At 37.2% G+C, this 16839-nt stretch overlaps 1 protein-coding gene across 3 annotated transcripts in view; it reads right to left on the reverse strand.

Annotated features, from left to right (window-relative positions):
• Positions 1-9518: 9518 nt before the first annotated feature.
• Positions 9519-16839, reverse strand: part of LOC143024755 (uncharacterized) — a 49864-nt gene continuing 42543 nt past the window's right edge. For all 3 annotated transcript variants that reach the window (XM_076183873.1, XM_076183870.1, XM_076183871.1), the window contains exon 6: positions 9519-11717. In XM_076183873.1, the coding sequence (XP_076039988.1) occupies positions 11714-11717 (4 nt within the window). In that variant the 3' untranslated portion in view covers positions 9519-11713. The remainder of the gene's footprint in view (positions 11718-16839) is intronic.

Raw genomic sequence — 16839 nt, forward strand, 5'->3', positions numbered from 1 at the left:
TTACTAGTGAATTTCATTTGATATGTGTCATATGAACAACACATATTTAGCGCATCTACACGTATTGATTAATGAAAAATTATTTAAGAGAAACGTAGATGATACATGTTGAATAGTATATTCATCGAAATATGTGTTGCGTAGACAAATAACCAGATTTTTTGTCCTTGAAATTCTCACCATCAATTATAATACTTTACTCCGAACTTTCGAGTTAAACATTGCTTTGATTTTTCTCGTATTCATCTTCAAACCTACTCTGAGACCTTGCCGAGATCACTCCGCATATCCAGTGGTTGCCCACCTATGGACTAGGATCTTGCCGCTGTAAATTCTCTTACGCTCATTTCACTCAGCATGTTCTTCCCCTCTTTAGAATTGAAATAAGCTAATACAATTGTGCATTTATTTTTATCTTGTCTGTGTGTGCGTGTAAACATTGTATAAATAGTTTATGTTTGATTAGATTTTAAGTGTTTATATGACGTATGATACATGGTTGTGGGTGGGTGTGCGTACGGCTAATTCCTATATGAAGTAGTTTGGTTCCAGGCTATCCGTGACTCGCCATTCGCGACCCCGCATATCTGCGACTTTTCGCGTGGAACCTAATTAATATGTATTCGTGATTTTCTCACCTAACCTTAAAAAACATTTAATTTCCTAATTTAAAGGCTAGAAATGATTATTATTTATATTCTGAATACATTTATTATAATAAAAAGGAGCGAAAGAGCAATATACAGTATATAAGCTAATACTATATTTAAATATCGACAATAAAAAAGTGGCGTAAGATGCAAACATCTCCATCATCAATGTTTCTGGCCACGCTATTGGCTGGCGATTTGAGAGAAGCCAAGATTCAATCATTCATTATTGGTGAGTATAGGTCTATTTTACTATACTGTAATTAAAATTTATTATATTATAAAAGTAAAATTAAATAATAATTATTTACACCATGAAATAATATAGAAGCGTTAAAACAATGTTTATACTATCAAAAATGGTATTGTAAGGCATTTTAAGGGGCGCGTCCATTATCAGCGATTTTTCGTTATTCATGAGGGGTCTTGGAACCTATTCCTCGCGAATACTAGGGATTTATTGTGTATATACAGAAGTAATGATCCGTTTAAAGAAAAAATATAACCAAAGGAAAAGAAACCTGTGCTATATCTTTTGCGAGTCACCGAGATGGTCATTGAGGAGTTGGGTGTGGCTACTCTGTCTCTCGTCTATCAACGACTTGACGTCAAGGAGTCGGGGCGCGACGAAACGAAGGGAGCCTAAGCTGATGGGAGTGGCCATACATTTCTTACATCTCATTATCTATTCGATGGCTTCTTTGCAGTTAATGTCTTTTCCAATTTGCCATGCCATATTTTAATGTTGAATAGTGTTTCTTTGATAAATGGACAAAATTAAAATTTTAGTAATCCATTGACAATAATCAGCTTTTTCTATCCTTGGGGATAATATCGCTCTGAAAGGGTGGATTCACAAAGATTTAAAGGTCAGATATCAACAGATATACCATTCGCTAAAAATCATCGTATTGCTCGAAAAAGTACTTTTTAAAAGCATACAAATAAAGTTTTTACCTGTTACAGAAGAATTTATTCAGAAAATTCACTTTTAATTGCGCCTCACATACCACTTTTCCGAAGTCTAGATGTTTTAGTCGATTAGTAATTAGTATCAATAATCGCCGCTAGGTGAACCGGCGGTGACGTCACAGTTGTCAAACAATCGGACAAAGAAACACACGCTGTAGTTCAGCTCAGTCATTCCAATCGAGTTATTCATCTTCATGTTCGTTTTTAATCCAAATTTGTTCGCAAAAAATGGCCCATTGTGAATTCCAATTCGGAAGGATAGTATGTATGGTGGAAGAAGAAGAGGAAGAGGAGTTTAATATCGCCGAACATCGCATTGTAAAGCCTTACCAGTTCGAACCGATAATAGGACAGCCCGTTTCTTCGTCGGAATACAGTGCAAGCGAAGATGAAGAAAGTGGTGAACAAAATAGCGAAGAAGAAGGGGAAAGCGATTTGTCAGATTCAGAACCCGAGACCACGGGGGAGACGGAATTCAACGGCGACGTTGGTGCCGAGAATCAAGATGGGCCTACCACCCCTCCTAGACGCAAACGCAAAAGATCTGACCAGTCTCATAGGATTGGGAATACCAACTGGTATGAAATTCAGTGCATTATTCCTACCTTATTTAGGCTATCATTGCAAGCATGGGATGGGGTCCTTTGTTTTTATGTCGACGATTTAGGCCCCTATTTCGATTGTGGTCCAGGCCTACATGATGGTATAAGCCTACCAATAAATTTTTGCTCTTTTTTCCAAACTTTTAATTGGTAGGACAATTACTACATAATCATGATAATAGGCCCTCACTCACTGGCATAGCCATAGGCTAGTACCACGATCCAGACCACGATGCACATGCATAGCCTGGCTTCAGGTAGGCCTAGCCCTCGGGCCAGGGGGGTGGGTAGCCCTCGATCCTCTCGACTCGCGGCTTCAACTCTTATTTTATACCTCCGGTCCAGCGGCGGCGCCAGGAATTTTTAGTTGGGGAGGCTAAGGGGGGGCTGAGCAAATTTTTTGGGGGGCTAATAGTAATATGATAATACACATATATTATCCTCATTTCAGAAGGGGAGGGGGTTAATGGTAGGGCTAGCACTGATGGCTGGCAATTAAAAATTCCACTTAATAAAATTATTTCAATGAGTGTTTTAAATTTTCAATTTGCTCATTTCAGTTGGGGGGCTGGCCACTTTTTGGGGGACTAAAGCCCCCCCCCTGGCGCCGCCACTGCTCCGGTCCATGGCTTCAGGGCCAGAGTTTAATTCACTAGGCCTATATAGGCCATCCTGCATGTCCATGGAATTTATAACAAGCCCTCTCTGACATAGGCATAGGCCTAAGCCTAACGCATGCACATGATGCATGGAGTCAGAAAAAGTAAACTGCCTACGGTACCTCAAGCCTCCGGCGTTTATCAAACGCTGACCTCCTACTTTTCTTTTTCGGTTTCGGCGTGGAATGCTTTGTAGTGGCTGCAAAAATTGAGGGCACGGCATCAGGTTTTAGATGTCTCCTGGTCTTCTCCATAAATCCAATCGATAACGCTAGATTCATTTCGAAGCATTCCTCTTCGAAGTGGTCAGAGCAAAGTTTTGAAAACTTCGAAGGCTCCCACAGTTTGCCCGGTCTTTTGCCTGCTCTGTTCACCTTTCTTATCCATTCCGATCGTCGGCCTGGCTCCGTAGGAAATTGAAAGAAACTCCTCCCACTTCCACTACCATTGCTGCAGCCTGCGGCAACACAGTACACCATTATTATCACAATTTTGTGACAGTAAAAAAAAAAAAAAAAAATTGAGACACTCAAGAGACGACACACGACTGACAATGCAAAAGCGATACGATACACTCTCAGAATAACAATATTGTTTGGCAACTGTGACGTCACGAACGCGGAATCCCCCGAACGTTCCCGAAGCGCACGGGCGGGTTGTTTCGAATAGCAGACGTTACGCAATGAGATGAAGACAAACAACTGTTTTTGCCAAATTTGATAAGATGTAGATGGTGGAATTATATAGAATACTGTCAGTATGTTTTTTTTATGTACATTAAACTGTAAATACAAAAAGTTATGGAAGTCTTGATATCTGACCTTTAAGGAGGGAAGCAAACCGGTGGGATCGTAAGTTGAATATGGTCATTGGTGTAACCATAAAACAATGCTACGTGACTCTGGTTCACAGATATATCACTAAAATCCCTAAAATATTGACTGCATAAAATGTATTCATTCTACACACAGGGCGGATACAAATTATTCAATATCTTCCTCTGATGATTGGGAGCAGTCTGCTTGGCGCTTGAAGATGAAAATGGTGAATTAATAAATAATTTTTTTTAACAGTGATGAAGATGGTAACAATTAAACGGACCAGGCACGCAGAAATCTTTAATAAATTACAGCTGCGTGGCAGCTCGCGCGACATGTGAAGGAGAATCTGACGGAGGGTGGCGAAAGCGTGAGGATAGGGTGATGGGACGTCGTTCTCCGCACGCCAATTGAATTGTCGACTTTGGTGACATGTTTATGTCACGTCCTCGGCGATAGTTGTAGGAACTATAAATGGAGGGGATAAGGCATACACTGGGACGAAAAAGGAAAATTAATAGGCCCAGAAACATGACTTATGGCTTTATTCAACAGAAATGTAAAGACGTACACATGTAAAGCACATTAATGCAAACCAGGATGACACATAAACTTAACTGCAAACAGTTGTTTCTATTGTGGCTAAAGAAATCTTTAGTAATGAGGAAAAATCAATATATTCATGGTAGGTTTGCATGGATTTGTATGTCAAAAGAGACCAAAACAAGTAAAAGAAAGACATGTAATAGAAGAAATGAATGGTTGGGACAGCTAACGTGGGCCATGTAAATAGAACTAAGTAACTACATGCTTTCCCATGACAATAAACGGGGGGCGGGGTGTTATTAAATACAAACAAGTGACCCCCTTCCAACGCAAATCAAAACTGATATCTCTTGAACACAATATAAAAGACCCCATACCTAATTGTTTGGGGTTAATCAAACACCATAGATCTTTAGGCGTAAACTATCTTACATGTTTGCATTATTGCATACAGGTGCATATCGGCAGCGCTCGGCTGCCTAAGCTATCGTACATCCTACACTAATGGATGACAAAAAATATTTTCCGTGCAGATGGTGTAGACCAAACTAGAACCATACATGAAATATGTATGATACTGAAGAATAAAAGACAAGATCCTACAATTGTATAAGAATATGGAAAGGTGTCTGAAATTATGTGAAATATTTCATAATTAGTGGCTCAAAATGAAACGATAGTGATTTTACTTCATTTATTATCAGAAATTGTGATATAAACAAAATTGTAGTATTTCTTGTAAGATACAATGTTTATTGATTGGATATTATGAATTTTATTAGCAACATCGAGTATTGTATGTGAATCCCGTCGTGCATTAATAACAGTATCACTAGCCATGTATGTAATAACATTAAAAAATGGAGAGCCTATGCAAGGAGGTACATAGCTGTGACCCATGTTCTTGGACTGTTAGGTCAGCTAACAGTCACTGCAGGGAGGCGAAGAAAGGTACGGGATTCGAACCCACAACTAAGCGTATGCTAGTCAAACAATACTTGCACCACCAACGTAATTTATAGTTATTGCATATTGTAGGAAATATGAGAACTGGAGAACTAGTAAATTTACCTTTCAACTTGTTGTGTAGATCCCCAAACGAACTTTGAATCTTTCTTCAACAAAGAACTTAATGGATTAGCTATGTCTGCATAACCCTTGATAAATTTTCTATTATAACCTGTCAGTCCTAAGAAACATCTAAATTTTTCTTCATTGTCCGGAACTGGATAGTTCTTTACTGTTTCAACCTTTGAATTCACCATACTAAGTCCAGGTCTGTCTATCTTATGTCCCAAATGAATGACACTATCTTGCAAAAACTTACATTTTTCAAGTTGCTTTCAACTAGTCTTGAGAATACTAAATCTAATTTCTCAAAGTGCTCAACCGCTGTTTGGGGGAACTATTAAGATATCCAGATACACACTGGCAGTTTCCTAACAACCCACCTAGAACTGTATTAATTAATCTCATATAAGTTTATGGAATATTACATAACCCAAATGGCATTCGTTTGAATGCATAGTGCCCCGTTGTTGTAGAAAAGGCTGTATAATACCTTGAATCTTCATGCAACTTAATTTACTATAACGCAGGTTTGATATCTATAGTGCTAAAATACCCATTCTCGGTCCCCAAACTACGAAAGATATCTGATTATCGGTAACGGTAATCTATCAGGTATTGTCTGATTATTCAATTCCCTGTAGTCAATAACTGGACGTATGATACCATCTGATTTTGGCACCAGAATCAAGAGGAAGTTCCATTCACTTAGACTAGGTTCAATAATATACTGCAATAACATTTAATTGATCAGTTTATCTACAGTGGCTAGCATGGAATGTGGTAACCTATAGACAGGTATATAAATAGGTTGAGTCCCTGGTTTTAGTTTGATCTGATGTTTTAAAATATGTGTTTTGTCCAAGGCAAAGCAATTGCTTTATTGTGCTTCAAGAGCAATGCATCTAAGCTTTCATCCAACTCAGGATAACTAGTAGGTTCTGGTTGGGTCTTGTATTTCTCTCCCAAATCTGTTTCTTCCTGAATTGAACAGATTGATGAAATTGGTGATTCCACCTCCTCAGTACCCTCATTTGAAATCTTAATGGGTTTTGCACAGACTTTAAAACATCCTATTTGTGTACCTTTTCTTAAGACTATGTCTTTATTCAAAGTACTAATCACTAATATTTCTACCTTATTCTTGTTTATCTTATAAACCCCCGAGTCCAATTTCAAACCTTTTATCCAAATTGATTCTGGGATGGTTAAAATTTCATAGTCTACAGTGACTCCTTTCAACTGCACAGCTACTGTTAATTGCTCTGGAGTGTAACGTCGATTTTTTTTACGTCATTTTCCACAGTTAGCAAAGCTTCATTTGAAGTTGATGAATTCTGGGTAATTTCTGGGGTTTCTTGAACACCTGAGTTGGGTTCACTAATTGTGCATTTTCCCTCTATTTGTTTTCTCTGTTCTTGAATAGACAGCTCAGCCCTGCTACCATCAAATCTAGCATTGTTATCTTCCCTATCTATCTCAATAGATTCTCTTATCATGGATACTGGTTCTAAATCTGGTTGATTTAAAAATGGGATTAACTGTGATTTAAATAAGATCCCTAACTCAGCAGGACATATGATCATGTCCTCTTTTCTCAAAGTTGCAAATCCTATCAATAAATCTCCTGGGAAAACATATTCTTCTACAACTATCACTCGAATGTGCAAGTGCTCACTTCTATACAAAATTGTATGTACTATCTTACCTAATATGTTTAATTGGCTTCCTGTTACTCCTTGCAATGAGTAATGGATTAGTTCCAAGACTTTCACTCCCGGTTTTAATTGGTTTAAAACTTTGCTAGTTATAACATTGACTACAGATCCCGGATCGATAGATTGTTTTTGATGTTGGTGTTTTTCTTTCACATTTCTATCACTCGTCCCTAACACAATACTGTCTATTTGTATTTCTATGGTTAGCTCTGTAGTGTTGTTTTATTTAATGCCTGGAGGTTTTCCTCTTGTTTATGGGTGAATACGAAAATTTGTCATTGGTCTAGAATCCTGTGTTCTATGTCCTTCTCTTTAGTGATACAGAAAGATGGGTTTCTACAATGATACTCATCATGACCCTCATATTTGCAGTTTCTACAAATAGTCTCCTAATAAGACTCTCGTACTTTATGCCCCTGTTGGTTACAGTTGTAACATTCAAATCTACCATTCCTTGAAGTGCTTCTCTGTTCAGATCCTCTGTTTCTGTAATCACTCATAGAATTCCTATTGTTATGACAAATGGACTAATTGCTTTAGTTTCACTATAACCTTGAAGAAGGTAATCTATCTCCCCTAAGTTCATGGTTGAAGATCTCGGTATATCTTTCCTGCAGTCATCTTATCACAATTTTGAACCAATAATGCAAATGCTATTCACTTAGTAACCTGTGAAACTTTTAACTTGTCACTAGATCTTTCTGTCCAATCTGAATCCTTCAACATAGAAATCATGTCCTTAGACCATGTCTAATTTTGCTAAATATTCTGTATTACTTTAATTTGTTTTTACTTTCTTTATCATTCTAATGAAAGACCTGATAGGATCCTGATCACACTTCGACTTTAAATGATTGCAAAACGCTTTCTTATACACTTCATATTGGTTTACATCTTCCATTTGCTGGAAATTTATTATAAAACTAGCCTTATCCTTCATTGTCTTTTAAATTTTCTATTTTCTTTTTATCATCTGATATGTTTTTAGTTAATATTAGGGTATCTTTTAAACCTAGAAACCTATTTACCTCTTTGGTGTTTTCTTCCCTACGAAAAATTTGGAATGTTATCACATTAGGTTACAATTTCATGACGAAGAACTTCAGTTGTTAATGTTGATTTGAACTGACTACTTCCTTTGTAGTCGTCCTTACAAGTACAGTGAGTACCTCACACGTTACTAGCTCGTCCTCCTAGGAGTCCCCTTGTTCACTAGCTCGTCCTTGTAGTAGTCCGTCATTCTGTAGCTCGTCCTCATAGTAGTCCTCTCGTTCACTAGCTTGTCCTTGGTAGTCAGCATGCACTGCTTGGTTGTGTCCACTGCGTAGTTGCGTGCACTGTGTGGTTGTGTGCACTGCTTGGTTGTGTGCACTGCATGGTTGTGTGCACTACGTGGTCCTATAGCTGGTTTCATCCCACTGATCCCACCACTCTCATCCGCCACCTTTGTTTCGTACTTCTTTTACTTTAAATTTTGACCACTGTCTTTGTTTGCAATTGTTATGTGATTTGTCTTAAATCGAGGATAAATTAAATACAGATTTTTTCTTTCTGTATTTTTCATAAGGTACTTATGCAGTATGTTTTGCTGTGACTTCGTGATTTCTTTTGTCCAATGATCTTTAACTCTATATTTAAGATCCTCCCCAGAAGGGCGTGATCTTACAATCGTGAACCAATTGAATTTTCTCCACCTTTCCTCCATTCAGATTCACTGTTTCAAGCCTATATGCACTATTGTTTACTTAAGCAATCTCGAATCACTGCATAACTTACTTAGGTTACAAGTCAGTAAAGCATGCACATTATACAGCAATGAAATCGAGTCCCTGGCGACTGTGTGTAAACAAACGGAGAGCAAGTTTGTGCAACTCCTCGCCTACGAACTATTGTTTACCAAACACCCAACTCATCAAAATGCAATCCATGCCTTCTACCCCTTGTTCTACCTATTCTCTACCAGCCTCTTACACCCTCCCATAAGCTTTCCCAACTACACTTAACAAGCTGATCCCTCTCAAAACGCTACACTCACACTTGTCCCCTTTGCCCTTGTAAAGTGGAACTATACAAGCATTCCTCCAGTCCTCTGGCACTCTACCCTCTCATAAACAAACATTAAATAACCTCACCACCCAGTCTATCATCACTACCTCTTTTTTTAGACTTTCTTCATGACACCCATCCAACCCAGGTGCCTTACCTGCACTCATCATCTTAACAACTGCCTTCACCTTATCTTTCCTTATTTCTCCTCCATTTTCCTCAATCATCACTGTCATTTTCATAGTGCTTCCCACTGCAACAACCTTTCCCTCCCTATCCTCCTTCACATTTAGCAGCTCCCTAAAATACTCTGCCCATCTTCCTCTTACTGCCTTCTCTTCCATTATCATTTCTCCATTTGCACCTTTTACCTTTTTTTCTCTACTTGATTTGATTCTTCTTCCTCTCTTAATTTCTTTCCAGAACATCTTTTTATTACTTTAAAAAATTCTCTCATACTCTTACCCCATTTCACATTTGCTCTCCTCTTTGCCTCCTTTATCTTATGCTTTACTTCTCACTCAGCTACAACTACAAAATAAATATAATCAGGAAGCCGACGCTGTTGTCACCATTTACAATACTCACTCACACCTCATGATGCCTACATAGGCATCATCATATTCAAGGGAATATAAAGTGAGTTGACAAGTAGTGACTGTTCCCCACCACCTTGTGCTACTGATGATGTATAAACAGTTTTAACTTAATATGACATATGTTTCTCCTGACAGAGATCAGTGATACTGTTCTCAGCTATTGTGGGGATACAAATTTCCAGTCAGTGAAGCTCAAGGGGACATTTATTATTATAGGGTTTTATTACTATCATTATTATTTATTGATGATATATCTGGGTGTAATTTAGACTATAAATGTATACATAAAAAAGAAATATGTATATACAATTTGGAATTATAAGATAAGTCATGGCAATTGATTATATTTCAATATACTATATTTTAGTATATACAGTACTGTACATTAATTGTGTTTTGTAGAAAACTTTTTGAATATGATCAAGAATCAACTTACTAGTAGTAAGTACATATTTGGTGGTATATAAGATGCACCTCTTCATGAGACACACCTGTTTATATTATAGATCGATATATTATTGGCATTTTGAGAAAAAAGTAATTATCTATTTATCAAAAATATTGAAAAAGAATATTACAGGAGAAAGAAATAGTGCATTTGTGTCTTAGAGGCAATAGCAATATATATGTACTTATGGCAATACCGACAGCAATACTGATTGAGGGTGTTTTGTTAACAAAGAGACTCCTGTTAATTTACATAATATATTATGATGAGAATATTACTTTTAATATCTTTGTTCAGTGCACTGCTGCTCAACAGAGATCATCACAGATTCCCTAGGCCATAAATCATCTGCCATTCTGCATTCTTTGCCCAACCTCTCATTTGGTCATATGGCCACATTAGATGCAGGGTGATCTTTGTAATCATGTAATCACCCCTTTTTTATATAAAATTTGAGTCTTACACTTCAGCAAATATGGCATATGCATGTATGATGTGATTTTTTGGGTTTCATGACATGATCTCTGTAATCCCCAGTTTATTCCTCAGTTCACATCTGATCAATAAGCACTTTTCACTTGAGCCTGGCACTCAAATGCTCAATGATAATTGTTACTAAACATCCACTGGTGGGCCACAGAGATCTCTAGTGGTTGTGGTGCAGTGCATGGGAGGGCAGTGGGTTATAGCCAGACAAAGATTTCAAATTTGGTGGAACATATTTGCATCAATCAATACCTGCACAATGAGGTACTAGTGCTACATTAGATTGAATTTCTATATGAAGCATGATACACACAAGTATTTTACAATTACAATATACACTGAGTAGTTATAAAGACAGTATTGTGCAGTGCTGGAACCAGTCTGTTCAGAGTGAGGGGGTATTCCCTGTTGATCCATTCTTATATGGCTTGAATTACCACAGATGCAATCTCCATACAGAAGACTTGGAGCTCCTTGCCCCCCACTGCTCCCTTTTGCCCTACTTAGACGACACAAAATTTCTTGAATTTAGTGAGGAGCTGTAGATCTCCAAGAGACTTGGAGCAACAGACTGATTGACAATACAGGGTATGACTGAAAGGATAGATAATGGTAGTCATTAATTTATGGTCTCTTATATTTCCTTAAAATCTTGTTTAGCCACCTCAGTTCTTGTTGGTTACTTTTAGTATACATGTGTTGCATCACTTTAATACACAGCCATGAACTACCTAAAACAAGTTCTTGGGTAGTATCATCAGCAAACCCTTTAGTTATGAGACACCCCTATTTTTTATACTACATCTTGCTTCATGATCAAATGTTCTCCTTGTTCATAATGTCTACTGCCAGCTTCCATCAATATTTTGAGTATCTTTTGATTATTCCTTTTCTGTACAATTTTATATTATTCTCCATTTTCAATTGTTTATACAGTAACTGTTTTTTCTTCAAATTTATTCCTAGGTTTGAATTCATCCCTCCTTTTTGTTTCTGCTTACACTATCTTTAAATTATAGTCTGACTGTTCAGCAACAAAACTGTAACCATCATGTGTGTTGCCTTTAGTTAGTCTCATGGACTGGTTTTCTGATGAGTATTTCATCTGAAATGAGTAGATATATATATATATATTACCATGACAAACTAGGTGAGATCATAAAACTGTAAAAGTATGAGCATAAATAAAACCATTTATCAATGTAGATATGAAAATTTAGCTTACTCTCTAGAATCATGGCAAAATAAATCAATGTTTCTTTTATTTAATTTAGGAGGATGTTATATAACAATTGTTACTTAAAGTTTCATAAACTACAAACCTCATGCCCTACAACAACTGATAACAGTCCAGGGGTCCTCAGATAGCTCTCTGGGCTTTGGACAATGTATTGTATCAATGTCAATATATCCATCATCCCCAAGTAACCGGCCACAGCTTCTGGTTTGGCCCATAATCTCACAGAGAAAAGATTTTGTGTTTTTACACTGAATTATGATGATAATTGATGCCAAGAAGAGATCTTTCAATCCTTAAAAAAAAGAGCTTAGATGTCCATTCATGTGGGTTTTCAAAGTTTGAGCTGTATCATATTGAACTGCCTCAGCTTGAAACTCATTTCATTTATTGACAATACAGCTGGCCAAACTATTTTTATCTACTAGATTAGATCTATATCTTGAAAGCTTGAGGCTATTATTTCTCATCCAGTTGTTATTTAGTGTAAAAATATGTTCAGTTTTGGTATTGTTAATTTTGATTAAAATATTAAATGCCTGTATTAAACCGATCCTGTTTCTCCACTTTTTTTATGATTCATTTCTTATGTTTGCTATGAATTTTGTGGCTCACCACTGAACCCTTTACAAATTGTCAATGTTTTGATAAGTTTGGGGACCATATAGAAATAACATGTTTCAAATGTGGGGACCAGTGATCTTTATAATTGATTGATGATAACTGAACCGTTGAAGGCAAAGGATAATGCTATCAATCCCAACAGAAATACAATGCTTAGATGTTTAAAGTTTAGTACTGATAATGATAGCAAGACCCTTTTCACTTTGGTTATTATTTTTTTTTTCATCTTTGTACATAACTTTACACTTGCTTGGGTTAAATTTAGCCATTTTTGAGGATTATTCTGATTTAAAAAAATCTCTATGAATATCCTGCTTAATGTCATCAGTGAATTTGAAGACATGTAATTTAAGAACCACTGTCTTTGTCATTGATATTTACAATAAACAGAAATGGGTCTAAAAAAAGAACCTCAAGGAACTCCAATCATTATAAATTTCTATGTAGAAATTTTACCACACAGAATGACCGAATAAGGTGAGAGTAAGGCAGTGTAGGATGAGGTGCTCAATATTTTCTGTGTGGTGTTTGTATCCATGGAACATAAGGGTGGAAGAGAGAAGCAGTTTGAATGTGTTTGAGATGAGGTGTCTGAGAAGTATGATAGGGGTTACTAGGCTGGATAGAGTGAGAAATGAGGAGGTGAGGAGGAGAATGGGGGTGGAAAGGGTGGATGAAAGAATATTGGGATGGTTTGGACACATGGAAAGAATGAGTGTAAAAAGACAAGCGAAAGAGGTGTGGAAGGCAGATGTGGAAGGAGTGAACATGAAGGGGCGACCTAGGATGAGATGAGATGGATGGATGGAGTAAAAGGGGCTTTGGAGAAGAGGGGAATGTCTGTTGAGGAAAGACGGGACAGGACAGAAGACAGGAGTGAACGGAGAATGGTTGTATATGAACAATGTTGTGATCCATAAGGTGGAATGGGTGGGGGATGGGAGGTGAGGGAGTATGTGTGAGAAACTTTTGACGCAGCCCGAAGGGATTTCTCTCCGTCTTCTCCTTTTCTGCATGAGGGGACAGAGAGGGGGGGGTCGCTGATTTAATGAAGTGGCCTTGTTGTGGATGTTCTGTGTCTTGTGACACTGCTTCTGACCCATGGCAGTGGACAAGATACAGGGATGACCCGTCATCCAGGAGGTGCCAAGATAAGAGGGAGGGAAGAGGGTAGAGGGGAGTGGAGTGTGATAAGGATGGAATGGGTGGGAGTGGTTTTTATGCCTTTGTTTTTTGACTACTTCCCTTATAAGGGAAAAAAAAACCTATAGTATTTATTTACATGTTTGTCAGGTGTCAAGTCACTTGAGATGATTACTCCTAGATCCCTCTCTGAGTTTATTTTTTAGACTTCTTTGTTTCCAATTTTATCTTGTCCCAAAACTCTATTTTTACCTTTTCCAAATTCCATTGTGCTACATTTTTTATGTTGAAATTCATCTCATATCTCCAGCTCCATTCCCATATTTCATCCAGGTCATCTTGCAGTGCTCTGCAATCTTCTTCTGTTTTTACTCTATTGAGTAATTTGGCATTGACAGCAAAAAAGTTCATGTAACAATTTACTCCATCCATATCATTTATGTATATGGCAAACATTAAAGGAGCCAAAACAGAGCCTTGTGGTACTCCACTTTTCACATCTTCCCATTTTGAATTTTTGTCTCTAAGTACCACTCTCATTTTTCTCCCAGTTAAGAAATCCTTCACCAATTCCAACAGTTTGCCTTGAATTCCTCCTATTTTTTCAATTTTACTTATTAATTTTCTGTGTGGTACTTTGTCAAATGCTTTCTGCAAATCCAAGAAGATGCAATCTGCCCATCCATCCCTTTCTTGTATTATCTCAATTAATCTCGAGTAAAAGCAGATTAGATTTGTGGTGCACGATCTTCCACTTCTAAAACCAAATTGTTTGGGGTTTATTATTTTGTTATCTTTCAAATGTTTGGTCCATTTGTTCCTGATGACCTTTTCATATATTTTTGCTACTGTGCTTGAGAGGGATACTGGTCTGAAGTTTGTAGGATCTTCCCTATTTCCTTTATATATTGGTTCTATGTTTGCATCTTTCCAATCTTGTGGTACCTTTACCTCTTTGAGTGAGAAGTCAATTATCTTGTGTAGTTTGTCTGTCAGTTCATCTATACACTCTTTCAGTATCCAATTTGCAATTCCGTCTGGTCTGTGTGATTTTCTGACAATTCCATCTGGTCTGTGTGATTTTCTGACAATTCCGTCTGGTCTGTGTGATTTTCTGACATCTAGGCTTTTTATTTGATCTCTTATTTCTTTTTGTGTTATATTTCTTTCTTTCATCATGGGTGATCTTTCTTGTTGTCCATCTTCCCAAGATTGTGAGCTCTCAATTGTAAAAACAGACCTGAAATGTCTGATCATAACTTCTGCCATCTCTGTGTCATCTATGTATTCTTTATCTCCTTCATGCAGTTTCACTATTTCATGCTTATCCTTTAGTTTGTCATTTATGTATTTGTAAAAGAGTTTAGGTTGATCCTTACATTTGTCTATGATATCCCTTTCATATTCTATTTTTCTTTCCTGCATATATTCACATATTCGTTCCTAAGTTTTATATATGTTTGCCATTTAGATGTTTTTCTATATATTTTTTTCCAGGCTTTGTCTCTCCTGGCTCTAGCCTCACTACACCTTTTGTTGAACCAACATTTTATATACATTTCTTTTTGTTTCTCTTTTGGTACATATTTATTAATTCCTTCTTTGTACTTTTCTTTGAATATGTTCCATTTGTCTTCCATCTTTGTTTCCTCTTTTGAGAATTTATCCCAATTTGTGTTTTGGAATTTTTTTCTTAGTTTTACAAAATCCATTTTGTTGTACATAAATCTTACTTCTCTATGTTTATCATTCTTATCTACATTGTTCTGTTCTTTTAAATAAAACTCTATTAGTATATGGTCACTCTTTCCAATTGGTGTTTTATACACATTTGGTTCACAATATCTGGTTCAGAAGTTAATATTAAGTCTAGTTTTGATGGTTCCTCATTGTTTGTATATCTAGTATTCTCAACCCATTGCGTTAGGGTGTATTCGATGGTCATATCCAGTAGAATGTTGCTCCAAAGTTCATCTCCCCCTTTAACTATCATTTCTTCCCACATTATGTCTTTTGCATTAAAATCACCCATGATTACTATGTTTCCACCCTCTTTCAATAACTCGTTTAGTACATTCATTGTTTCTTCCAGTAAATTAGAATGTTCACTGTCTAACCACACATGGGTTTTTGGTGGTACGTACACTGCTACAGATTTTCTGCTTTTCATCTTTTTGTTTACAATATTAATCATAATTACTTCTACATTGTCTTGGCCTTTAATAATCTTTGTCACATTTAAACCTTTTTTGGTCAATATCATGACACCTCCTCCTTGCTTGTCTGTTCTATTTTTTGCCCAGTGGTTATATAGACCATGTCCCACTATGCTTGTTGATAGCGGTCCTTTCAATTTTGTCTCTACTATGCCCATGATATCAGGTTTTTCTGTTTCTAGATAGTCATTTAGTTCGTTGATTCCAGAGATCATACCATCAATATTTGTGTATGCCACTTTTATTTTCATATCCTCTTTTCTTTTTTGGTTTAAGTTTCCATTTTTTTATGTACCATTTTTTCAGTCTCAAGTCCAGCACTCTCCAAAAAACTCGTTTTTTTCTGTCTCTGTTCTCTTCTCATTCCGATCATTGGCTTCAATTCTGAGCACTTTGTCTTTCTCTTTTTCTTCATCACTAATTTCCTTTTGTATTCTAATATGTTTGAATTTCTCACTGTTGTTGTTGTTGTTGTTGTTGTCGTTCCCTAGACTGTCTGTCCGAGCAGTCCCGTCTCCCCAAGGAAGGCCACAGCCGAAACTGGGTTTTCCCACAAATCCTTTATAGAGTGTATGTTGTGTTGTTTGCGTGCATGATTGTGTATAATGCAGTCTTCCATTATGTGTTGTATGGTATGGGGTGAAGTGTTACATCCTGGGCAGCTGTTCACAACACGGTCGTCCAGCCTCTTCTGGTAGCTTAGAAGTGCTGGGTGGTGACCGCATCGCAGTCTGGCCAAGTGGACTCTGTCCTTTCGTGGGAGAGAGGATTCAGAAGGGTGGATATCAGGGGGTCTGGCATGCAGCAGTGTGTTGTCTTTCAGTGTGTTAATGGAGCGGTGAGTGATATGATTATGAATATGTTTCCGGAGGCTGGTATTTGGTGGTTGTGGAGGAAGAGAAGAGAGTATCTGTGCGTAATAAAGGTCTTTGGGTGTAGTTTTAATGTTTCTTGGTGTGTGTGGGTGTTCTGCTATGTAGTGTAGCGGGTGTGATGTGTTTGTGGTG

This window comes from Oratosquilla oratoria, chromosome 4 (genome assembly GCF_046742065.1).
Source record: "Oratosquilla oratoria isolate Oo_2021 chromosome 4, ASM4674206v1, whole genome shotgun sequence".
Classification (NCBI taxonomy): Eukaryota; Metazoa; Arthropoda; class Malacostraca; order Stomatopoda; family Squillidae; genus Oratosquilla; species Oratosquilla oratoria.